This window comes from Mustela nivalis (assembly GCF_964662115.1).
Source record: "Mustela nivalis genome assembly, chromosome: 15".
Lineage (NCBI taxonomy): Eukaryota > Metazoa > Chordata > Mammalia > Carnivora > Mustelidae > Mustela > Mustela nivalis.
The window spans coordinates 3,248,783-3,267,545 of record NC_139034.1 but is presented as its reverse complement, the minus strand read 5'-3'; the positions used below and the strand labels follow the sequence as shown (position 1 = coordinate 3,267,545).

The 18,763-nt window shown below is 38.4% G+C and overlaps 2 protein-coding genes and 1 pseudogene across 3 annotated transcripts in view; 1 reads left to right on the top strand and 2 right to left on the bottom strand.

Moving 5' to 3' along the window:
- The window catches only part of MPHOSPH8 (M-phase phosphoprotein 8), a 58,808-nt gene extending 49,175 nt beyond the window's left edge, over window positions 1–9,633 (bottom strand). Inside the window, exon 1 of the mRNA XM_082701652.1 lies at window positions 9,187–9,633. Within this exon, the coding sequence (XP_082557778.1) occupies window positions 9,187–9,435 (249 nt within the window). The 5' untranslated portion in view covers window positions 9,436–9,633. The remainder of the gene's footprint in view (window positions 1–9,186) is intronic.
- Window positions 9,634–14,096: 4,463 nt separating this feature from the next.
- Window positions 14,097–18,763, bottom strand: part of PARP4 (poly(ADP-ribose) polymerase family member 4) — a 130,885-nt gene continuing 126,218 nt past the window's right edge. Inside the window, 2 exon segments of the mRNA XM_082701631.1 lie at window positions 14,097–14,222; window positions 14,225–14,364. Coding sequence (XP_082557757.1) covers window positions 14,149–14,222; window positions 14,225–14,364 — 214 coding nt within the window. The 3' untranslated portion in view covers window positions 14,097–14,148.
- LOC309849276 (large ribosomal subunit protein eL6 pseudogene) lies at window positions 16,862–17,795 on the top strand (annotated as a pseudogene). The gene has a single exon. The product of its transcript is annotated as a large ribosomal subunit protein eL6 pseudogene (transcript).

Genomic DNA, 18,763 nt, shown 5'->3' with positions numbered 1-18,763 from the left:
TTGTATAAAGAAGGAAACTGAAGCTTCTAGATAAAGTAACTAGTAAAAATTATACAACTAAAGAGTAATTCAGCTGAAAGTAAAACCCAAGGGCACTTAACCAGCTTCTGCATATATCCAACACTGTGAGGACAGTGTGTAAAATGTCAAAGGTGGATGCAGGTAACACATTAGTGCACAGCATGGAGCCTACTTAAAAATAACGTGCACGTACTCTTAGCTGATATAAGCACTGTCCCCTCACTCCATTATATAACTAAACCATAAAATTCTATCAATTTAGGCTTAGTTATTATTTTAAAATCATGAGGATTTTCAGGATTGTCTTTAAAAGTTAGGGATCTGGGTGCCTGGGTCGCTCAGTTGGTTAAGCAACTGCCTTCAGCTCAGGTCATGATCCTGGAGCCCCAGTCAGGAGTCCCACATCAGGCTCCCTACTCAGTGGGGAGTCTGCTTCTCCCTCTGACCTTCCCCCTTCTCATGCTCTCTCCTGCTCTTTCTCTCTCAAATAAATATATAAAATCTTGAAAAATATAAAAAGTTAAGAATCTAAGTCCACTTTTCCCATTATTTCTTAGTTTCCAATCCTACTAGGGGCTGATGTTGGTCTTTCTATAAGTGACAAGGACTGAAAGGCAGTGTAGCCATGTTGAAGGGTAAAAGCGGAGGGAGTAGCAACTGGTTTTGGTTTGGAAAGCTTACTGACTCAGTGGTTGTATGAATAAAATCAGGTAGGTGTTAAGTGTAAGCTAGAATGATACTCTGCAGTTCACGTGGAAAACTATTTCATATATTCTTTCTTCTCAGTCAGATTGGGTATTGAGTGGAAAACATAAATAAGAAATTTGGAGAAGCAAAAATGTGGAATATGTATGATTTTTTTTTTTTTTTAAGATTTTATTTATTTATTTGACAGACAGAGATCACAAGTAGGCAGAGAGGCAGGCAGAGAGAGGAGAAAGCAGGCTCCCTGCAGAGCAGAAAGCTCGATGCGGGGCTCGATCCCAGGACCCTGGGATCATGACCTGAGCTGAGGGCAGAGGCTTAACCCACTGAGCCACCCAAGCGCCCCTGGAATATGTATGATTAAGATTTGATAGCCATAAAACATTAAAAAGAAAAATTCTTATAAATGAGTGAGAAAATGGGCAAAAGATAAATAGGTAATTTAAAAACTGTGTTTATTGTAGTTTCGTGTTTTTTGGTGTATGTACCTTAAAATTTGCCATTTTAACCATTTTTAAGGGTAAATTCATAGAGACAGAAATGGCATTAAGTACATTCACAGAGACATGCAGTTATCATGACTGTCTATCTGTAGAACTTTTTCATCTTTCCAAATTGACTCTGTCCCTATTAAACAATAATATCCCTTCCTCTGAAACCCTGTAATCCATCATTCTACTTTCTGTCTCTGTGAATTTACTTATTCTGTGTACTTTATGTTAAATGGACTCATACAATATATGTTCTTCTGCTCTGGCTTATTTCACCTACCAGAATGTTTTCAGAGTTCATCCATATTCTAAAATGTGTTAGAATTTCTTTCCCTTTTAAGACTGAAAAATATTTGTGTATATATACCACATTTGTTTATCCACTCACCTGTTGATAAACACTTACGTTGTTCCCATTTATTGGCTACTGTGAACAATACTCTATTGGACATGGTTGAACAAATAACTTTAAATTCCTGTTTTCAGTTCTTTTGGGTATATATCAAACATAGGTGTGGAACTGCTGCGCCAACAGGTAATTCTGTTTAACTTTTTGTAGAATAGCCAACTGCACAGTATCTTTACCATTTTACATTACTGCCAGTGTAAGAAGGATCTAGTCTCTCCACATTTTCAAAAACACTTGTTTTCTATGTTTTTGTTTGTTTTATTATAGCCATCTAGTAATTGGTGTGAGGTAGTATCTCATGGTTTTGATGTGCATTTCCCTAAGAACTAAGAATGTGGAGCATCTTTTCATATGTTTATTGGCCATCTGTGTATCTTTAGAGAAATTTTTATCAAGTCCTTTGCCCATTTTTAAGTAGGTTGTCTAGTTTTTGAATTATAGGGTCTATTAATATATTAAGGATATTAATCGCTTGTCAGATGTGATTTGCAATATTTTCTTCAGTTCTGCGGGCTGCCTTTTCACTATGCTGATACTGTTCTTCGATGCGCAAAATGTTTTTTATTTTGGTGAAGTCCTTTTACCTATTGTGTGTGTGTGTGTGTGTGTTTCTGGAGTTATATCCAAGGCTGTATTGTCAAATCCAAGGTCCGGAAAGATTTACCCGTTTCCTTCTAAGAATTTTAGGGTTCTACCTCTTAAATTTAGGTCTTTCATTCAATTTGAGCTAATCTTTGTATAAGGTGTGAGATAGGGTCCAGCTTTTCTTTTTTACATGTGGAAATCCAGTCATTTCAGCACTATTTGTTTCACTATTGACTGGACTTGATACCCACTATGAAAAACCAACAGGCCACAGATGTTTGGATTCATTTTTGGATTTTCTATGTCTGTCCTTATGTCAGTACCATACTGCTTTGATCACTGAAACTCTGTAGTAAGTTTGCAAGTCTTTTACCCTATTAGTTAAAATTTATTCTTAAGTATTTTATTCTTTTAGGGGTATCTGGGTGGCTCAGTCAGTTAAGCATCTGCTTTCAGCTTTGGTCATGATCTCAGGGTCCTAGGATTGAGCCCCACATCAGGCCCCCTGCTCAGTGGCAAGTCTGCTTCTCCCTCTCCCTCTGTGATCTCACTCTTTCTCAAATGAATAAATAAAATCTTTCTTCTTCAAGATTTTATTTATTTATTAGAGAGATAGAAAGCACAAATAGGAAGACTTAGGGAACTCAGGGACTCTATTAATCAACATTCATATTATAGGAGTCCCAGAAAAAGTGAAAGAAAAAGGGGCAGAAAATTTATTTAATGAAATAATGTCTGAAAACTTCCCTAGTTTGGAAAGGAAACTGATATCCAGATCAAGAAGGCACAAAGGATTCCAATCAAAGTCAACAAAGCAGATGCACACCAAGACATATTGTAATTCAATCTGCAAAATATAGTGATAAAAAAATCATAAAAGCAGCAAAACTTAAAAGGGAAAGCCCATAAGCCTAACAGGGGATTTTTCAACAGAACTTGGCAAGGAAAAGGAAAAGGAAAAGAGTAGCATAATATATTCAGTGGGCTAAATGGGAAAAATCTGCAGCCAAGAATACTCTATCCAACAAGGCTATCATTCAGAATAAACGGAGAGATCCAATAAAAAAATAAAGGCATTTGGGACCCTTAAACTAGCCCTGCAAAAAATATAAAAGGGGAATCTTGGAGTAGAAAGGAGAGACCAAAAATGACAGTATAAAGGTATGAAATAACAAAAGCAGTAAAAATGAATATTTCTGTAAAAAATCAGCTAGGGAAGTCAGACACACACATAAAGGATATAAAATACGCTAACATATACCTAAAAATGTGGACAGGAGAGAAGAATGGATTCAAACTTAAACAACTACCACCTTAATATAGACTGCCATATGCAGAAGATGCTATATATAAACCTAATGGCAAGTTAAAAACAGAACTTTCTTATGATCTAGCAATCACACTAACGGGTGCTTACCCAAAGAATACAAGAACACTAATTCAAAGGGATGCATGCATCCCAATGTTTACAGACTGCTGTGTCCATCAACTGATGAATGGATAAAGATGTGGCATATATATGCAATGACGTATTATTCAGCCATATAGAGAATGAAATCTTGCCATTTGTGATCACATAGATGGAGCTAGAGAGAATAATGCTAAGCAAAATAAATTACAGAAGACAAATATCATCTGACTTCACCCATATGCAGAATTTAGCAAAGAAAACAAATAAGCAAAGGGGAAAAAATAAAAGAGAGATTGAGACAAATCAAGAAAGAGACTATTACAGAGAACAAACGGATTAAACAGGTGATGGGCATTAAGGAATGCACTGGTGATGAGCACAGTGAGGTATATGGAAGTGTTAAGTAACTATACTGTATGCCTGAAACAATATCAGACTGTATGCTGGAATTAAAATTAAAACTGGAGGGGAAAAAAGTTCTTTTTGGATTGCGCATTACAAGTATACAGAAACACAACCTTTTATTATGTTATTCTTGTACCCCTGAAGTTTGCTGAATTCATTTATTACATCTAGTCATTTTCTTGTAATTCTTTGGGATTTTCTAGAGAATCATGTCATCTGTGAATATAGTTTAACTTCTTCCTTCCTAACTTGAATGCGCTTTACATCTTTTTATCTAATTGCTCTCTCTAGAACTTACAGAACAGTACAGTGTTGAACAGCAGTGGTGAAAGTGGGTGTATTACAGGTAATTTTTTAAAGAAAAAGTGTGAATGACTTAATAATGATTCTGTAAGTGGTTACAGAGCCAAAGTCAGAAGACTTTGGTAAACTACTATACTACAAATATTTTATACTTCGTCAGTTGAGAGTCAAAATTAGGTTTCAAAGTTCATCCTAAAACTCCTTCCTCTCTCAATGACAGTGATCTTCCCTCTTCCCCCACTTGGGGCCCTGAACTCATGACCCTGAGATCAAGACCTGAGCTGAGATCTAGAGTCCAACTGCTTAACTGACTGAGCCACCTAGTCTTTAGTATTGCTTTAAAAATTGACAGAGGTGCCTGGGTAGCTCAGTCCCTTAAGCATCCGCCTTCAGCTCAGGTCATGATCTCAAGAGTCCTGGGATCAAGTCCCCCATCAGCTCCCTGCTCAGCAGGGAGTCAGCTTCTTCTTCTCCCTCCGTATTCTCTCTAGCTTTCTCTCAAGTCAATAACTAAAACCTTTAAAAATAAATAAATTTAAAAATAAAATTGACAAGGAACACATCATAAAAAATTCCAGTTACAATGATCAATAACAGGGGCGCCTGGGTGGCTCAGTCATTAACCATCTGCCTTTGGCTCAGGTCATGATCCCAGAGTGCTGGGATCAAGCCCCCCATCAGGCTCTCTGCTCAGCAGGAAGCCTGCTTATCCTTCTCTCACTCCCCCTGCTTGTGCTCCCCTCTTGCTGTATCTCCCTCTGTCAAATAATAAATAAAATCTTTAAAAAACCTAAAAACAATAATCTATAATATTAGGAGTATGAAACTGAGAACAGCTCATGCATGCAAATTATTCTCAAATTAGTTTCCCATATTTCCAGTTTCAACTTCCTAAGTAATGGCTAATTTGCTTGTTGGCAACTATATTATAGGTTTTAAATAACCCAATTAATCAAACAAATATTCAGTGTGAAACAATATATGAATACATGTCAGTTTAAATAAAAAATTCTTTTAAAGCACATGAAATATTTACTATTACTCTCAATGTTTGGAAGTTAAGCAATATATTTGCACATAATTTGTAGAAATTGGAAAATATTTTTACCTGAATGAAAACACAGTATAAACATAATTTATGAGCTATAGCTAACCTAAGATTAGAGGTATATAATTTGAAGGTGCCTGGCTGGCTCAGCTGGTGGAACAGTTGGAACAGTAAAACTCCTGATCTCAGGATTTTAAGTTTAAGCCCCAAGATGAATGTGGAAATTATTAAAAAAGAAAAAGAAGAAGAAGAGGAGGAGGAAGAAAAAGAAAAAAAAAAAAGGCTGAAAACAACTATGTATCCACCTCAAGATGGTGGAAAAAGGTACATAAAGATTAAAGAAAGAAAACAAAGAAAAAGCCAAAATTGATTAACAAAACAAATACAAACATTAAAAAAGTAACATCACAACCAACTTTGGTTTATTCTGTGAATACAAAAGTGATTTGACATTAGAAAATCAATATAATTTACCACATTAATGCAATAAAAGAGAAAAATTATGTGATCATCTTGATAGATGCAGAAAAAAATTTTAATAAAATTCAACATCCATTCAAAAAAGTATTTAGCAGCTAGAGTGCCTGGAAGGCTCAACTGGTTAAGTGTCCAACTCTTGATTTCGTCTCAGGTCATGATAATAGGGTGGTGAGATCAAGCCCTGTGTAGGTATGGCTCCCCACTCAGGGTGGCATCTGCTTATGAATCTCTCTTCCTATGCCTCTCCTCCCACCCTCCTACATCCCAGGACTCACTCTCCCTCTCTAAAATAATAAATAAATAAATATTTTTTTAAAAAATCTGACAAAAATATTGTTGAGGGGAAAAAAGCACACACACAAAAAACAAATATTGTGAGATTCCGTTTGAACGAAAGAAAAAAATCTGGTACAACTACACTCAAGTCTCAGAGAATGCATCCTTAAACAGAAAAATTACAAAGAAAAGCAAGAAAGCTATTTCCATATAATAATCCAGGACAGTGATTTTGGGGGATGGTAGAGGATACTGATGAGAAAGTTGAATCAAAAGAGGTTTCCAGGGGTGCCTGGGTGGCTCAGTGGGTTAAAGCCTCCGCCTTCAGCTCAGGTCATGATCTCGGGGTCCTGGGATGGAGCCCCACATTGGGCTCTCTGCTCAGCAGGGAGCCTGCTTCCTGACCCCCTGCCTCTCTGCCTACTTGTGATCTCTATCAAATAAATAAATAAAATCTTAAAAACAAACAAACAAACAAATAAAAAACAAAAACAAAAGAGGTTTCCAGGGCTGGCAGTCTAATATTTCCTGACTTGGATGGAGGTTACACAGGTGTTGGCTTTGTGACAACTTATGAAGTTTTATAATTAAAATATTTATTTGTACCGTAAAAAAAAAGTAAAATCAGATTCCCATAAATAGTAAAAGTACTAGCTTTTTATGATGTAAAAATGATTCCAATTCAAAATCGAAGCCAAAATTTCAAGATCTGTCAGATTCATTTGATTGTTCTGAAAACATACAAAAAAATATATTTAGCAATAAACTGAAAGAAAGAGCATGGCTAATATATAAATTTAGAATTAATGCTATTCCTCCAAGCCAACACTCATCATTATGATTGTCTTAGTCAATAAGAGAATACCACAGTCTGGTGGCTTATCAACAACAGAAATACCAAAGACCTTAAGACAACAAGGAGGCCAAACAAACTCTTTAAGACCCTTAAGTTTTTCCACTGGCTGGCTCACTTAGCTGATGTAGATATAGTTCACAGAACCGATATAGTTCTGTTCTGCTGAGCTAATACTTTTCATCTTATAAACCACTCATTCTCAAGAGCACCTAAAAATACAAGGCCCTGAGAACTAGAATTTTCACCCAACTTCACATCACTAAAGTGATATAAATAACCCTCCTTTATTGCTTTAAACACTTAAGCTTCATAGTTTCATCCGCTTTTGACTAGAATATATGAGACTTTGGGTACAGCGCCTACAATACAAGAAATATTAAATATTGTATGAATTTAACTACATTGGAATTAAAATAAATTTAAAAAAGAAAAAAGTACACCAAGAGATGAATCATCTTAATTCTAAACATATTACTCCTCTAACCAAATATTTTTCCAAATATTTTCTATGTGCCAAGCACTGAGTTAATTGCAGAGAACACAAAACAGTCCAAGATTGGCTCTACTCTCATCCCAACATGCTTTTGTAATATATTTGGGAAAATTACACCAAATAAAGTTCTATCTTTGCTGAATTGCAACTAATGATAATATTAATGGCACTAGATTTCAATTATTTATTCCCAATAGACAGACTCTTCAGTGTCAGCAACTGTGTATGCTACAATTCATCTCTATATACTCAGGACCTAACACCACACATAGCACACAGCATGTGATTTAAAAAAAAATAATAAGTCTGCTAAATAGACAAAAACATTAATGCAAAGTAGCACATGACAAACAGAAAACAACAGACAATAAAAAGAATACAGAGGGGCGCCTGGGTGGCTCAGTGGGTTAAGCGTCTGCCTTTGGCTCAGGTCATGATCTCAGGGTCCTAGGATCAAGTCCTGCATCAGGCTCTCTGCCCGGCAGGGAGCCTACTTCCCCCTCTCTGCCTGCCCCTCTGCCTATTTGTGATCTCTCTCTGTCAAATAAATAAATAAAATCTTTACCAAAAAACAAAAACAGAAACAAAACAAAACAAAAAACAAAAAAAGAATACAGAGATCCAACTACCACGTTAGACCTTTGGTTCTCTCACACTTACCTACTGAAACAAAGTGCTTCCCTACTGTCCATCCTTCCACCCATTCTCCTTTACCCCAGCTTGCAGTCCATGATTCATTCACTCATTTAATAATCTGATATACACAAACCACTTACTACATACCAGGCACTTGATTGAATACCAGTGATACAAAAATTAATAAAAATATTCCCTTTATTAAAGGAGCCTACAACCTAGCAGGCGAGACAAATATTTAAAGAAAAACGCTTTAAGTGCTGAAACAGAGGTCGGAACAAAGTGTTACTAGGGTTTAGTTGAAAAAGCATCTCACTCTGCAGGGATCAGGGCCAAAAAAAGATTTCACTGAGAAACTGACGCTCAGAGAATAAGACCTAAAAGACTGCGAAAAAGAAGAGAGGAGTAAGCGCCAAGGCATAGTGTAAGGAAGAATTTCAAGTATTACTGTGTGGTTTCAATCACACAGTAAACAAGAAGGAAAGATAATGGTCAGGTTTTTAAGACCTTTAAATGCCACCCTCTTGGGCGAGGTTCTGAGGACGAAGAGGAATTCCAAAAGATTTTAAACCAGAAAATTGATCATGGCTTTGAAAAACACTGAAACGATGGCGTGGACACTGGACTATGAAGAGAAGCACGATGTCAGAGTCACTTTCTAACACGGAGCAGTGGCCCCAATCAGGTACTCGAAGACCATGACAAACCCTTCACCAACTGTCTGCACCCCTGACACTCACATACCGCAACCTACACTGCTTCCTCTCCTGGCCACATAACCCTTTCAAACTTCTTGAAACGGGCCCTCACAGCCACAGCCCAAGAGTCCGTTGAGGAATGTCAATGCACTGCTCCCACGATTCGCACGCTTGCGTCGCCTCTGGCTGTCACGTTCCTTTTCCCCGCCTACGTCGGGTCTGCACAAGCTGGTCTTTCCCAGCCTGTGAATTCTGGGAGGGCTTTGCGTCCTCGCGCGGCAACCCTCCACAGACGTCCAACAGCTAGCTCCCCGCTTCACCACGCCAGGCCCAGCAGGCCCAGCCTCGCCTCCCCCGGCGCACACGTACCCCCTCGGTCTTCATGTCCAGAATCTTTTCCACCTCAAACACATCTTCTCCGTCCTCCTCGCTGTCTCCAACTGCCTCGGCTCCTTTCGTGGCGGCATCCTTCTCTTCGCCCACTGCTCCAACACCTTCTCCTTCGACTTCAGGAGGTTCACCATTGCTGTCGGCACCTGCAACAGGAACTGCATTCACGCTCTCTCCCTCGGCAGCCGCCGCCGCCGCCGCCACCGCCGCCACCACCACCTCCGCCATAATATGAGACCCGCAAACCGCCGAGGAAGAGCGGCTGCGACACACACCCCGACAGTTCCTCGCGCTCCGCACTTGGCCCTAATCCACTCTGGCAGCGTGACGCTGCGAAGGAAACTCTCCAATAGCGGGCTCACGACCCTGGAGCGACACACACTGAAACCAATCACTTCGAGGCTGGCGCGCTGGAGCCCCACGGAGCCTACGGGAAGCGGGTGGGAGGGCCGAGGGGCGCCCCGGCGGAAGGGCGGGGCGGACGGGGCCGTAAGAGTGTGGCGGAGGATCGTTTCTCGTGCTGGCGGTTGGAGGGATAGGGCTGCTTCTGAGCCCCTAGGGGGTTGGGGCGGGAACTGTCGGTGGGGAGGGGAGGGGCTTGTCTGGGCGCGGGGGAGGAGGGAGTGAAGTTGACGGGGTTCCTCGGAGAGGTTGGGCTTCAGCGCTGAGTGGTGAATCGGCAGCGGAGGCGGGCTCGGCGCTTCCCGAGTTGAGACGAGGCGGCGGGAGAACACCAGAGGCGCGGTAGTTCGACTGAAAGAGAAGCTCAAGCTCCTGAGGGGACGGAACGGTGCGCGAGGTCTCTTCCTTCTTCCAGTTGCGCCTCACGACCAAGGCGGGGGCCTTTGTAGGAATGCGGCCCACCTCCCACCTCGGGCCAGAATGGAATGCCGGGCCGATCGTGCAAGTGTAATTTTGATTCGTTTAATGCGTGTGAACGACACAATCAAACATAACTCATAGTGCTATTATATCTTAGTATATCGTATTGTTTAAGGTTAGGGGAAAAAAATTTTAAGTAACAAGTCAAAACCAGTTATTTTCTAAGTTCTTCGGATTTTTTTTTCCCCATTGAAAATGTCAGAGGTTGTGATAAAAGTATTTCGTCCACGATTGACAAAGCTAGTTATCCAAAGTTGCTAGGATAATCCACTTAATGGTATATTTTTCTCACTTTGAATCTTAAATAAAATCTTTATTGTAGGGAACTTTCAACTTTTTAAATTTCTTATAAAGCTTAAGTAATCTCTACACCCAACATGGGGCTCAAACTCACCCTGAAGATCCAGAGTCACAAGCCTTTCTGACTGAGCAAGCCAGGCGCCCCACGGCACTGTTTCTTTGAATGGTGGACTTAATTTATAAGATTAGCTCTTTTAAATTAACTCTGAGGTTAACTAAAGAATCATCTATGATCCACCAGATCCATTTGGGTGATGGAGGAAAGACAGGTTTCAAAGCATACAGCCAAGAAAGAATTTCTGAGACATCTTTGGTGCAAAAAGTTCGTTTTACTAAAGCACGGGGACAGGACCTGTGGGCAGAGAGCTGCGCTGGGTCATTATATACTTTCAAGTTGGAAGGTGCTTGGGGATAGCATAGATTTCTCACAAATTTGGAAGCAAGGTTTCCAGGACCCTGAGGGGGCTAGCTATTGTTGCGAAAAGGTAATTAATTACTCTCTGGTAAAACCCCAGTCATGAGACCCTTCAGATGTATTTTGCAGGAGTAGAGATGAAGTTTCCAAAGGAATTTTTGTATGTCAAAGTAGACTTACAGGATACTGGAGGGTCGGGCTAAGATTGCCTTTTGCCCTTAGCAAAGTATCAACATCAAGGCAGTTGAATCCCTAGATTCAGTTTCAGAGACTTGTCAATGGACTGTAAGTAGTAGGAAATTTAATAATTTTTCTTCTACCTTTGTTTCCCACATCATGGGAGAGGCACATCAGATCTTGAGTGGGCTCATTGATTTATTATTTATTTAGCTTACTAAATGCATCCTATGTACCATCACCATACCAAGTATTAAAAACACAAAGAGCAATAGAGCATAGTATTAAAATTCAGTTGACTAAATTTGAAGATCTTATTGACTTTATTCAACAGTTGGGGCAGCATCCCATCTAGCAAATAGGAACTCCAAAGAAATGCAGAAAAGGACAGGTTTTTCATGACAGAAAGGGGGTAGGGCAAGGAATTTCATAAACAAAAAAGGATTATTTCAGGCAAATGCACTGTTCTTTGGGGAAGGCTGGAGTCTATTAAGAGGATCACCTCACTAATACTAACAGGAAATTCCAGACTACTAGTTAAGATTATATTCCTAGAACAGCCTGAAACTGCAGTTAGGTTGGATATCAAGTCTTGCTTTGCAAATGTGGGTGTTGACATAGATAACTCCATTTTGGGCCTGTTGTCTCTTAACAGTCTCTGCCCTCCACAGACTCTTAGTCTATAAAGGAAGACACACAACAATTCTAATAATTAGATATCTTTTTAAAGTAAGTTTTTAAAAATACTATAATCAAATAACATAAGTTGATGGGGAAAGCTCATTTTTTTTTTCAGAAGAATTTTGCTTAACAAGCATAGAAGAAAACATAGAGAATTACAATATTTCATGAAAATAATTCAGGCAGCAAAACCATTAGATAAAAGATTGATGAGGAACTGGCTGCCAAAGTATCTCTTCAGACTGTTGGCTGGTTGTAGGAGAAACAAAACTTCACATTGGAAAACCCAGTGATCAATGTTAGCATTACTAAAAGTAGAACAACCAAACTGTATGCCTCCTATTGATAGAAATATTGATCGTTAACCTATTCAGGGCCTTAGATAGAATTTCCAGTTTACAAGAAATATGGGGAAAGAAAAAAATGGAAACAGTTGGACAAATCCAGAATGTAGGACATTGTTTCTTTACTAAGTCAATAGCAAAAGAAGAGGGAAGAGAAGACTGTTCTAAATTTATAAAAACTTGGCAAAATACTTTAAATGATGGACTGTATGCTCATTATACTATTTTCTCTACTTTTACGTATTTTTGAAATAAAGTATTTAAGTATATATATGTTCACTATAAAAATTTTTCACTAATTCAAATATATAAGATAGAAATAAAGTTCCTATTCCTCAAAGGTAACGTTCAGAATATGACACGACAGACTTTTATCTCATACAAGTATAAATACCCATTTATATAATTTGTAAATGAGCTCTATTCCACATTGTTTTGCAACTGTAATACACACACACACACATATATGCATATATAACACATGCATGTGTGTGTGTCCATATTTTTGTAAGATGAATTACTAGAAGCGGAATTCCTACTAGTGAAATTCATACTTCAAGGAGGATAGTGATTTAAATTTGGATAAATGCTGCAAAACTTTGTTTTACTAGTATATAGTTCCAGTAACAACATAAGGAAGTCTGTTTACCTTCACACACTCTGCTACTAGGTATTATCAATTGCTGATCCCTTACTCTGATAAAACAAGAAAAGAGTTATCTTCTGTGATTATGTCAAACAAGCAGACAAGTTCAAGGGCAAGACATGATTGATTTAGCCAGTAAAAACACAACAAGCTATTTTAGATTTAGATGGATTATTATTTATATAAACACCAAGAAGAAGAATAGTCAAAGATGCCATCTCCTCTTGGTCCTTATCCTACACACCAAGAGGAGCTACATAATTGCAATGTGAGTTGTGGGACACATCACTGTTGAGGAGCCAATTCTAGATGCAGCTAGGAAGATTTTTAGTCTGCAGCTATATTTGGAGTTTATATTGCCTCAGAACTGGGAGGTGATGAGAAATAGAAATAGTCTTGTGTCTGCCTCTCAGTGGGATAGGCAGATGGGAAAAGGCCTCATGGAAGTTACTCACAAGCTTCCCATCCTTTGAGTATCACAAGATGTTCTGCCAAGACTCAATTATAGCTGTAGTTCAAGTCCAGGGAATTAGGAGGGGTCACACATCAGGATAATGGAAGTTACTCAAGATGAAGGCAGGATGGGCAGTAAAAAGGGAAATCCTGAGCCATATGTGGAGGAGGGTGGGTACTGGGCATTTGGCAAATCACAGTGGGTACTGGGCATTTGGCAAATCACATTAAGGACAGGCTTAAAAAAAAAAAATAAGGACAGGCTAGAGGATAGCTAAAAGACTGTATCTCAAAGAAATCTGTTGTGATGAGCATTGTGTTGACTAATTGAATTTAAATTTTAAAAAAAAGTGAAAACAAAAACAAAGAAACCAAGGTTTTTACATAAAGGTAGAGAGGTAATGGTCTGGAAGTGGTAATGTGGAGGAAGGTAGACAGCGACCTTACAGCTTTCATAAAAAATAACTCAAAATGGATCACAGACCAAAATGTAAAGTGCAAAATTTATAAAACTTCTGTAAGATAACATAGGAAGAAACTTAGATGACTTAAGGATTTTAGAGGCAACACCAAAAGCAAGGTCCATGAAAGACTTGCTTGGGATACCTAGTTTCTCTAAGTGACAAAAAATGTATCAGGGGATCTATAGACTAGGAACCACACCAGGGAGCATGCATAAATGAGGCAAAGGTCTGGATACTCAGGGCCCTTGCATGCCATGAACACTGACATCTTCCAAAGATCTTTTTTCTCCCCAGCTTTCTAAGTCCAGCTGGGCCAGTTCTCCACTAGAGTCCTTAAAGGGGAGAAGGAAATGAGGCTGTAGGACAAGCCAGATGTGTCTCTTATTACCTCAAAACATTTAAACCCAAATCTGTAATATGCAATATTTTGTTACCACTTGCTAGTTCATTAAAATAATCAATTCTGTTTCTCATTATTTTAAGTGAGTAACACTTAAAATTGAATGAAATCATAATTAAACTTCATGATGGGTATCTATTGATATCTTACTATTTTATACGTGGAAGCATGAAAAGTGTTTAAAATACAACTTCAGTTGATTCAGCTTGACTGTAATTAAGAACTCTATGAAGAGGAGGTGTGGTGTTTATGTTTGGATCCCCAGTAGCTGTTTAGTGGCAGAGTCCCAATCTTGACCCAATTCAAGCCGTTGGCAGATAGATGGATATTGTCCTTCAGTTCTTCTTACCCATTCACTTGCTTTCTTTATTTCTTCAAAAGCCCAGGGAATATTTCTAGATTAGAAATAAATGGTTCCATCAACTTCAGAACACAATTATATATGAAATATAATATGATACCAAATCCAGCACATAATATCAGACAAGATAATTCTGTCAAAAATTGAGCTATGTAAGGGTACGTGGGTGGCTCAACCATTAAGCTTCTGCCTTTGGCTCAGGTCATGATCCCGGGGTCCTGGAATCAACCCCCACATCAGGGTCCCTGCTCCACGGGAAGCCTATTCTCCCTTTCCCACTCCCTCCTGCTTGTGTTCGCTCTCTCACTGTCTCTCTCTGTCAAATAAATAAATAGAATCTTTTTTAAAAATTGAGCTATGTAATAAAAGCAATTATCTCTGACATTTTATGCAAGTTCTATCAGACTGAATCAACACATTTTAAAATATATTATTATACCCACCAAGTTCCAGCTTCCAAATGCTTCACAGACTTCCTTGCTGCCTCCAGGACAACTCAAGCTTTCTCTAGCCTTTATATATTGTGTGTGGTTTTTTTTTTTTTTTTCATCCCCTTTCCATTCTTCTTGATCTAAATCCATCCATTGAGTTTCTTCAAGCAGAAACTCAATACTATTTTACAAACCAGGTTTCTATTTTTCTTTCCTTTTTACTGTACCAAGAATTCTTAATTTGATTAGTTAACAAAATACTTAACACTCACCCATGAAACTGCCAGGTATTCTGTCACACAAATCAGGAACAACAGTACTAAACTGTGCATAACAAAAAACTTGAAGTTTGTGTACATAAAATGACATCAAGCATTCAAGACTGTCAATATTCAAAAGTCTATTCAAGATTCAGAAAAATTCCGATTTTTCATTAATATTAGTTAACTACATCCTCATTTATCTTTCACCTGCTAGAATTTATTAGCAAGCAAGTGGGAACATATACTAAAGTTTAAAAAAAAATTCTATGGGAGGGGAATAAAAATTTGGAAAATTCTCTCCATCTTCCTGATTTTTTTCCCTGTAAACTGGGAAAGAGCCATCAGTATAGTGTGGTAGCTAAGAGCTAGGTTCAAATCCTGACTCTGAAATTACACAGTGTTGGCTGTGTGATATGGTGCATCTTTCATGCAACACTGGAAGTCTCCATTTCCTCAATTATGATAATATGAGATCCTTAGGGTTTGTTGTCGGGATTAGCAAAACACATAGATTTCATAGGCTTAACAGTCCCTCTCACAGAGTAGGTAATCAATAAATGTTAGCTGAATATTATGATGACACAAACATACTAAACAGGGAGCACGTCCAAAGTGGTTAAAAGACCTGTTTCCCAGTAATCATTAGTCCCACTTTTAGTTATGAACTACTACAAGCAACAAAACTAGTTTTAAATATTTTCACTAATTCCCTTTAAATATTTTCACTAATTCCATTGGTTTTCCTCTAGCTGACCTCTAAACTTTGACTGACCATCTCACTAGTGTGAAGGTTTTGTTCATAAACCTTGATGCAATATGCTACTGTAGTAATGTTATGTGCATCATGAAGCAGAAAAAGACAAAGAAAAGTTATAAATTATATATGCAATAAGCAGGAAATAAAAATTACTTTGAAGTTTGACTTTAATAAGTCAACTTTATTACTTACAAACCTTTTTGCTCTCACAATAATTCATATAGTAAGAACAAAGTGATGGAATATATTTCATTATTTTTGAAAATCTTGGTAAAATACTTTGTGATATTGCAATTAAAAGTAGGTTCAAGTTATTAATACTTGTTTTAATGGCTATCATAGTTGTGATGCCAGACAGGCCAAGAGGGAAGGCTTTATGCCTCTCACCAAGATGGTTTTTGGCTCTTTGAGAGAAAGAATTTAAGAGCAAGCCATGTAGAGAAAGGGACAAAGATTTCTTATGTATACAAGTAAGAAAGGAGCTACTACACATATAAAGTAGTGGCCTCTCTTCCAGGGGAGGAAGAGGAGCCCTCCCACCAACTTGTCTCTAACAAATGGTTTCATAAGGGTTTTTTGTTGTTGTTGTTGTTTTAATAGGTAACCATATAGGGTGGGGGCTTACCTTTTAACTTTGGGTTTAACAGTTACATTGGGCATTTAGTTTTTCCACTGTCCTATAGAGTTGTGGAATTACCCACAGGAGCAATTTTAGGAATGTCCAGTCTTTATGACTTTTACTGATGGAGGGAGTGGGGCCTTATGGTCTTCCATAAACTGAATCTTTTCAACTCTTGTCTTTTAGGTTAAGGGTGAGCCTAAAAACCAAAATGGCTTTACTTTGGTCAGCTTGTCTCCTAAGCTTCTCGAGTTCCCTCTGTCTCAGTTGAAAAAGATCTAAATAGAAGAAATGCCTCTTTGGTTGTGTCTGCTAAATCAAATATTAACTTGTCAGTCCTGTCTACTAGTTCTTTGAAGTATTTTTCTTGATATTCACTTAATAAATTCCTATCTTTCTCAAAGAACTCTTTTGGCAAGCTCATGAGAAGGTACTGCTTTTCTTAAAAATGTAAGTACAGCTCTTTCCCATCTTGCAAGATGGCGGGCGAAAAAGCCGAGAAGCCGGATACTAAGGAGAAGAAACCTGAAGCCAAGAAGGCTGATGGTGGTGGCAAGGCTAAGAAGGGTAACCAGAAGGCTAAAACCCCGAAGAAGGGGAAGCCCCACTGCAGCCGAAACCCTGTCCTAGTCAGAGGAATTGGCAGGTACTCCCGATTGGCTATGTATTCCAGAAAGGCCATGTACAAGAAGAAGTATTCGGCAGCTAAATCCAGGGTTGAAAAGAAAAAGAAGGAGAAGGTTCTTGCTACCGTCACAAAACCAGTTGGTGGTGACAAGAACGGTGGTACCCGAGTGGTTAAACTGCGCAAAATGCCTAGGTATTATCCTACTGAAGACGTGCCTGGAAAGCTGTTGAGCCACGGCAAAAAACCTTTCAGTCAGCATGTGAGAAAATTTGCGAGCTAGCATCACCCCTGGGACCATTTGATCATCCTCACTGGGCGCCACAGAGGCAAGAGGGTAGTTTTCCTGAAGCAGCTGAGCAGTGGCTTGCTACTTGTGACTGGACCTCTGTCCCTCAATCGAGTTCCTCTGCGTAGAACACACCAGAAATTTGTCATTGCCACTTCTACCAAAATTGAGATCAGCAGGGTGAAAATCCCCAAACATCTCATTGATGCTTATTTTCAAGAAGAAGAAGTTGCGTAAGCCCAGACACCAGGAGGGTGAGATCTTCGACACCGAGTAAGAGAAATATGAGATTACAGAGCAGCGCAAGGTTGATCAGAAAGCTGTGGTCTCACAAATTCTGCCAAAAATCAAGGCTGTTCCTCAGCTTCAGGGCTACCTCCACTCTGTGTTTTCTCTCACAAATGGAGTTTACCCTTACAAATTGGTGTTGTAAATTTCTTACAAAGAACCTAATTAAATAACTGATCCAAAAAAAAAAAAATGTAAGTACAAATTACCTACAGTAAAATTCTTGATTTATTATTTTCTGAGTTCCAATTTTGTATTTGATGCTATTGGGAATTGAGAACTTAGTCTTTGTGAGAGGGTAAAAATAGGTTTGCTTATTTATTTTAATTTCACCTGTTAATATATATCTCTAAGGGACAAGAAGAACTTTTTCTTAAACATGACATTAAAATAGCTATAAGAGATTCTTTAATATCACAAAATATCCAGGTAATGTTTAAATCTCCCTAATTCTCTCTCTCATTCTCTTTAATAAAAAAGGTTTTGTTCAAGTCAGGATCCAGTGTAGACCTAACATTGCCTTTGGGCCATGTGTCTTTTAATTCATAGTTTCCACCCATCCCCTCGTTTTCCTTTTGCCATTTATTTCCTCACATTCCAGACACTGCTGTTGGTAGTCCATCGCATAATTTAACAATTTCAATCTCTTCTCTCTGGCATCTGGTCTTTATTATGCAAAATATTTATGTAGTTTTAAAGTTAAAAAAGTAAAACAAAGTATATTAGGAGAAACCTTGTCTCCTCTTCCTCCCCTATAAATAATATTTTGATTAGTTTTGCTAGTTTTCCCACTTATCTTGCCTTTTTGAAAAAAATCATAAGCTAATTATATAGGTATGTATGTATACGTTCATATATGTATGTTTTGTGTATATGCACGAACATAAGGGGTGAAAATTTGCATGAGGTATGGATGGAGTTTTTGTAAGTAAGAAGGGTATTCACATATGCCTCGAGGCCTCTTGTGTGCCAGAGGTCAGCCCAAGGACTAGGAGCCAGGGTGCCAGAACTGCCTCTCTCTACACTGTCACATTATGACATCAAACTTCAAGTGGTCACAGAACTCTAAATTTGAACCTGGTCTTCAAGAAGTTGTATTTGTCCAGGCAGGACTTTAAATTTGTTTTATTTAAGTTTGTTAGTTTGATTTATAACTTTTAA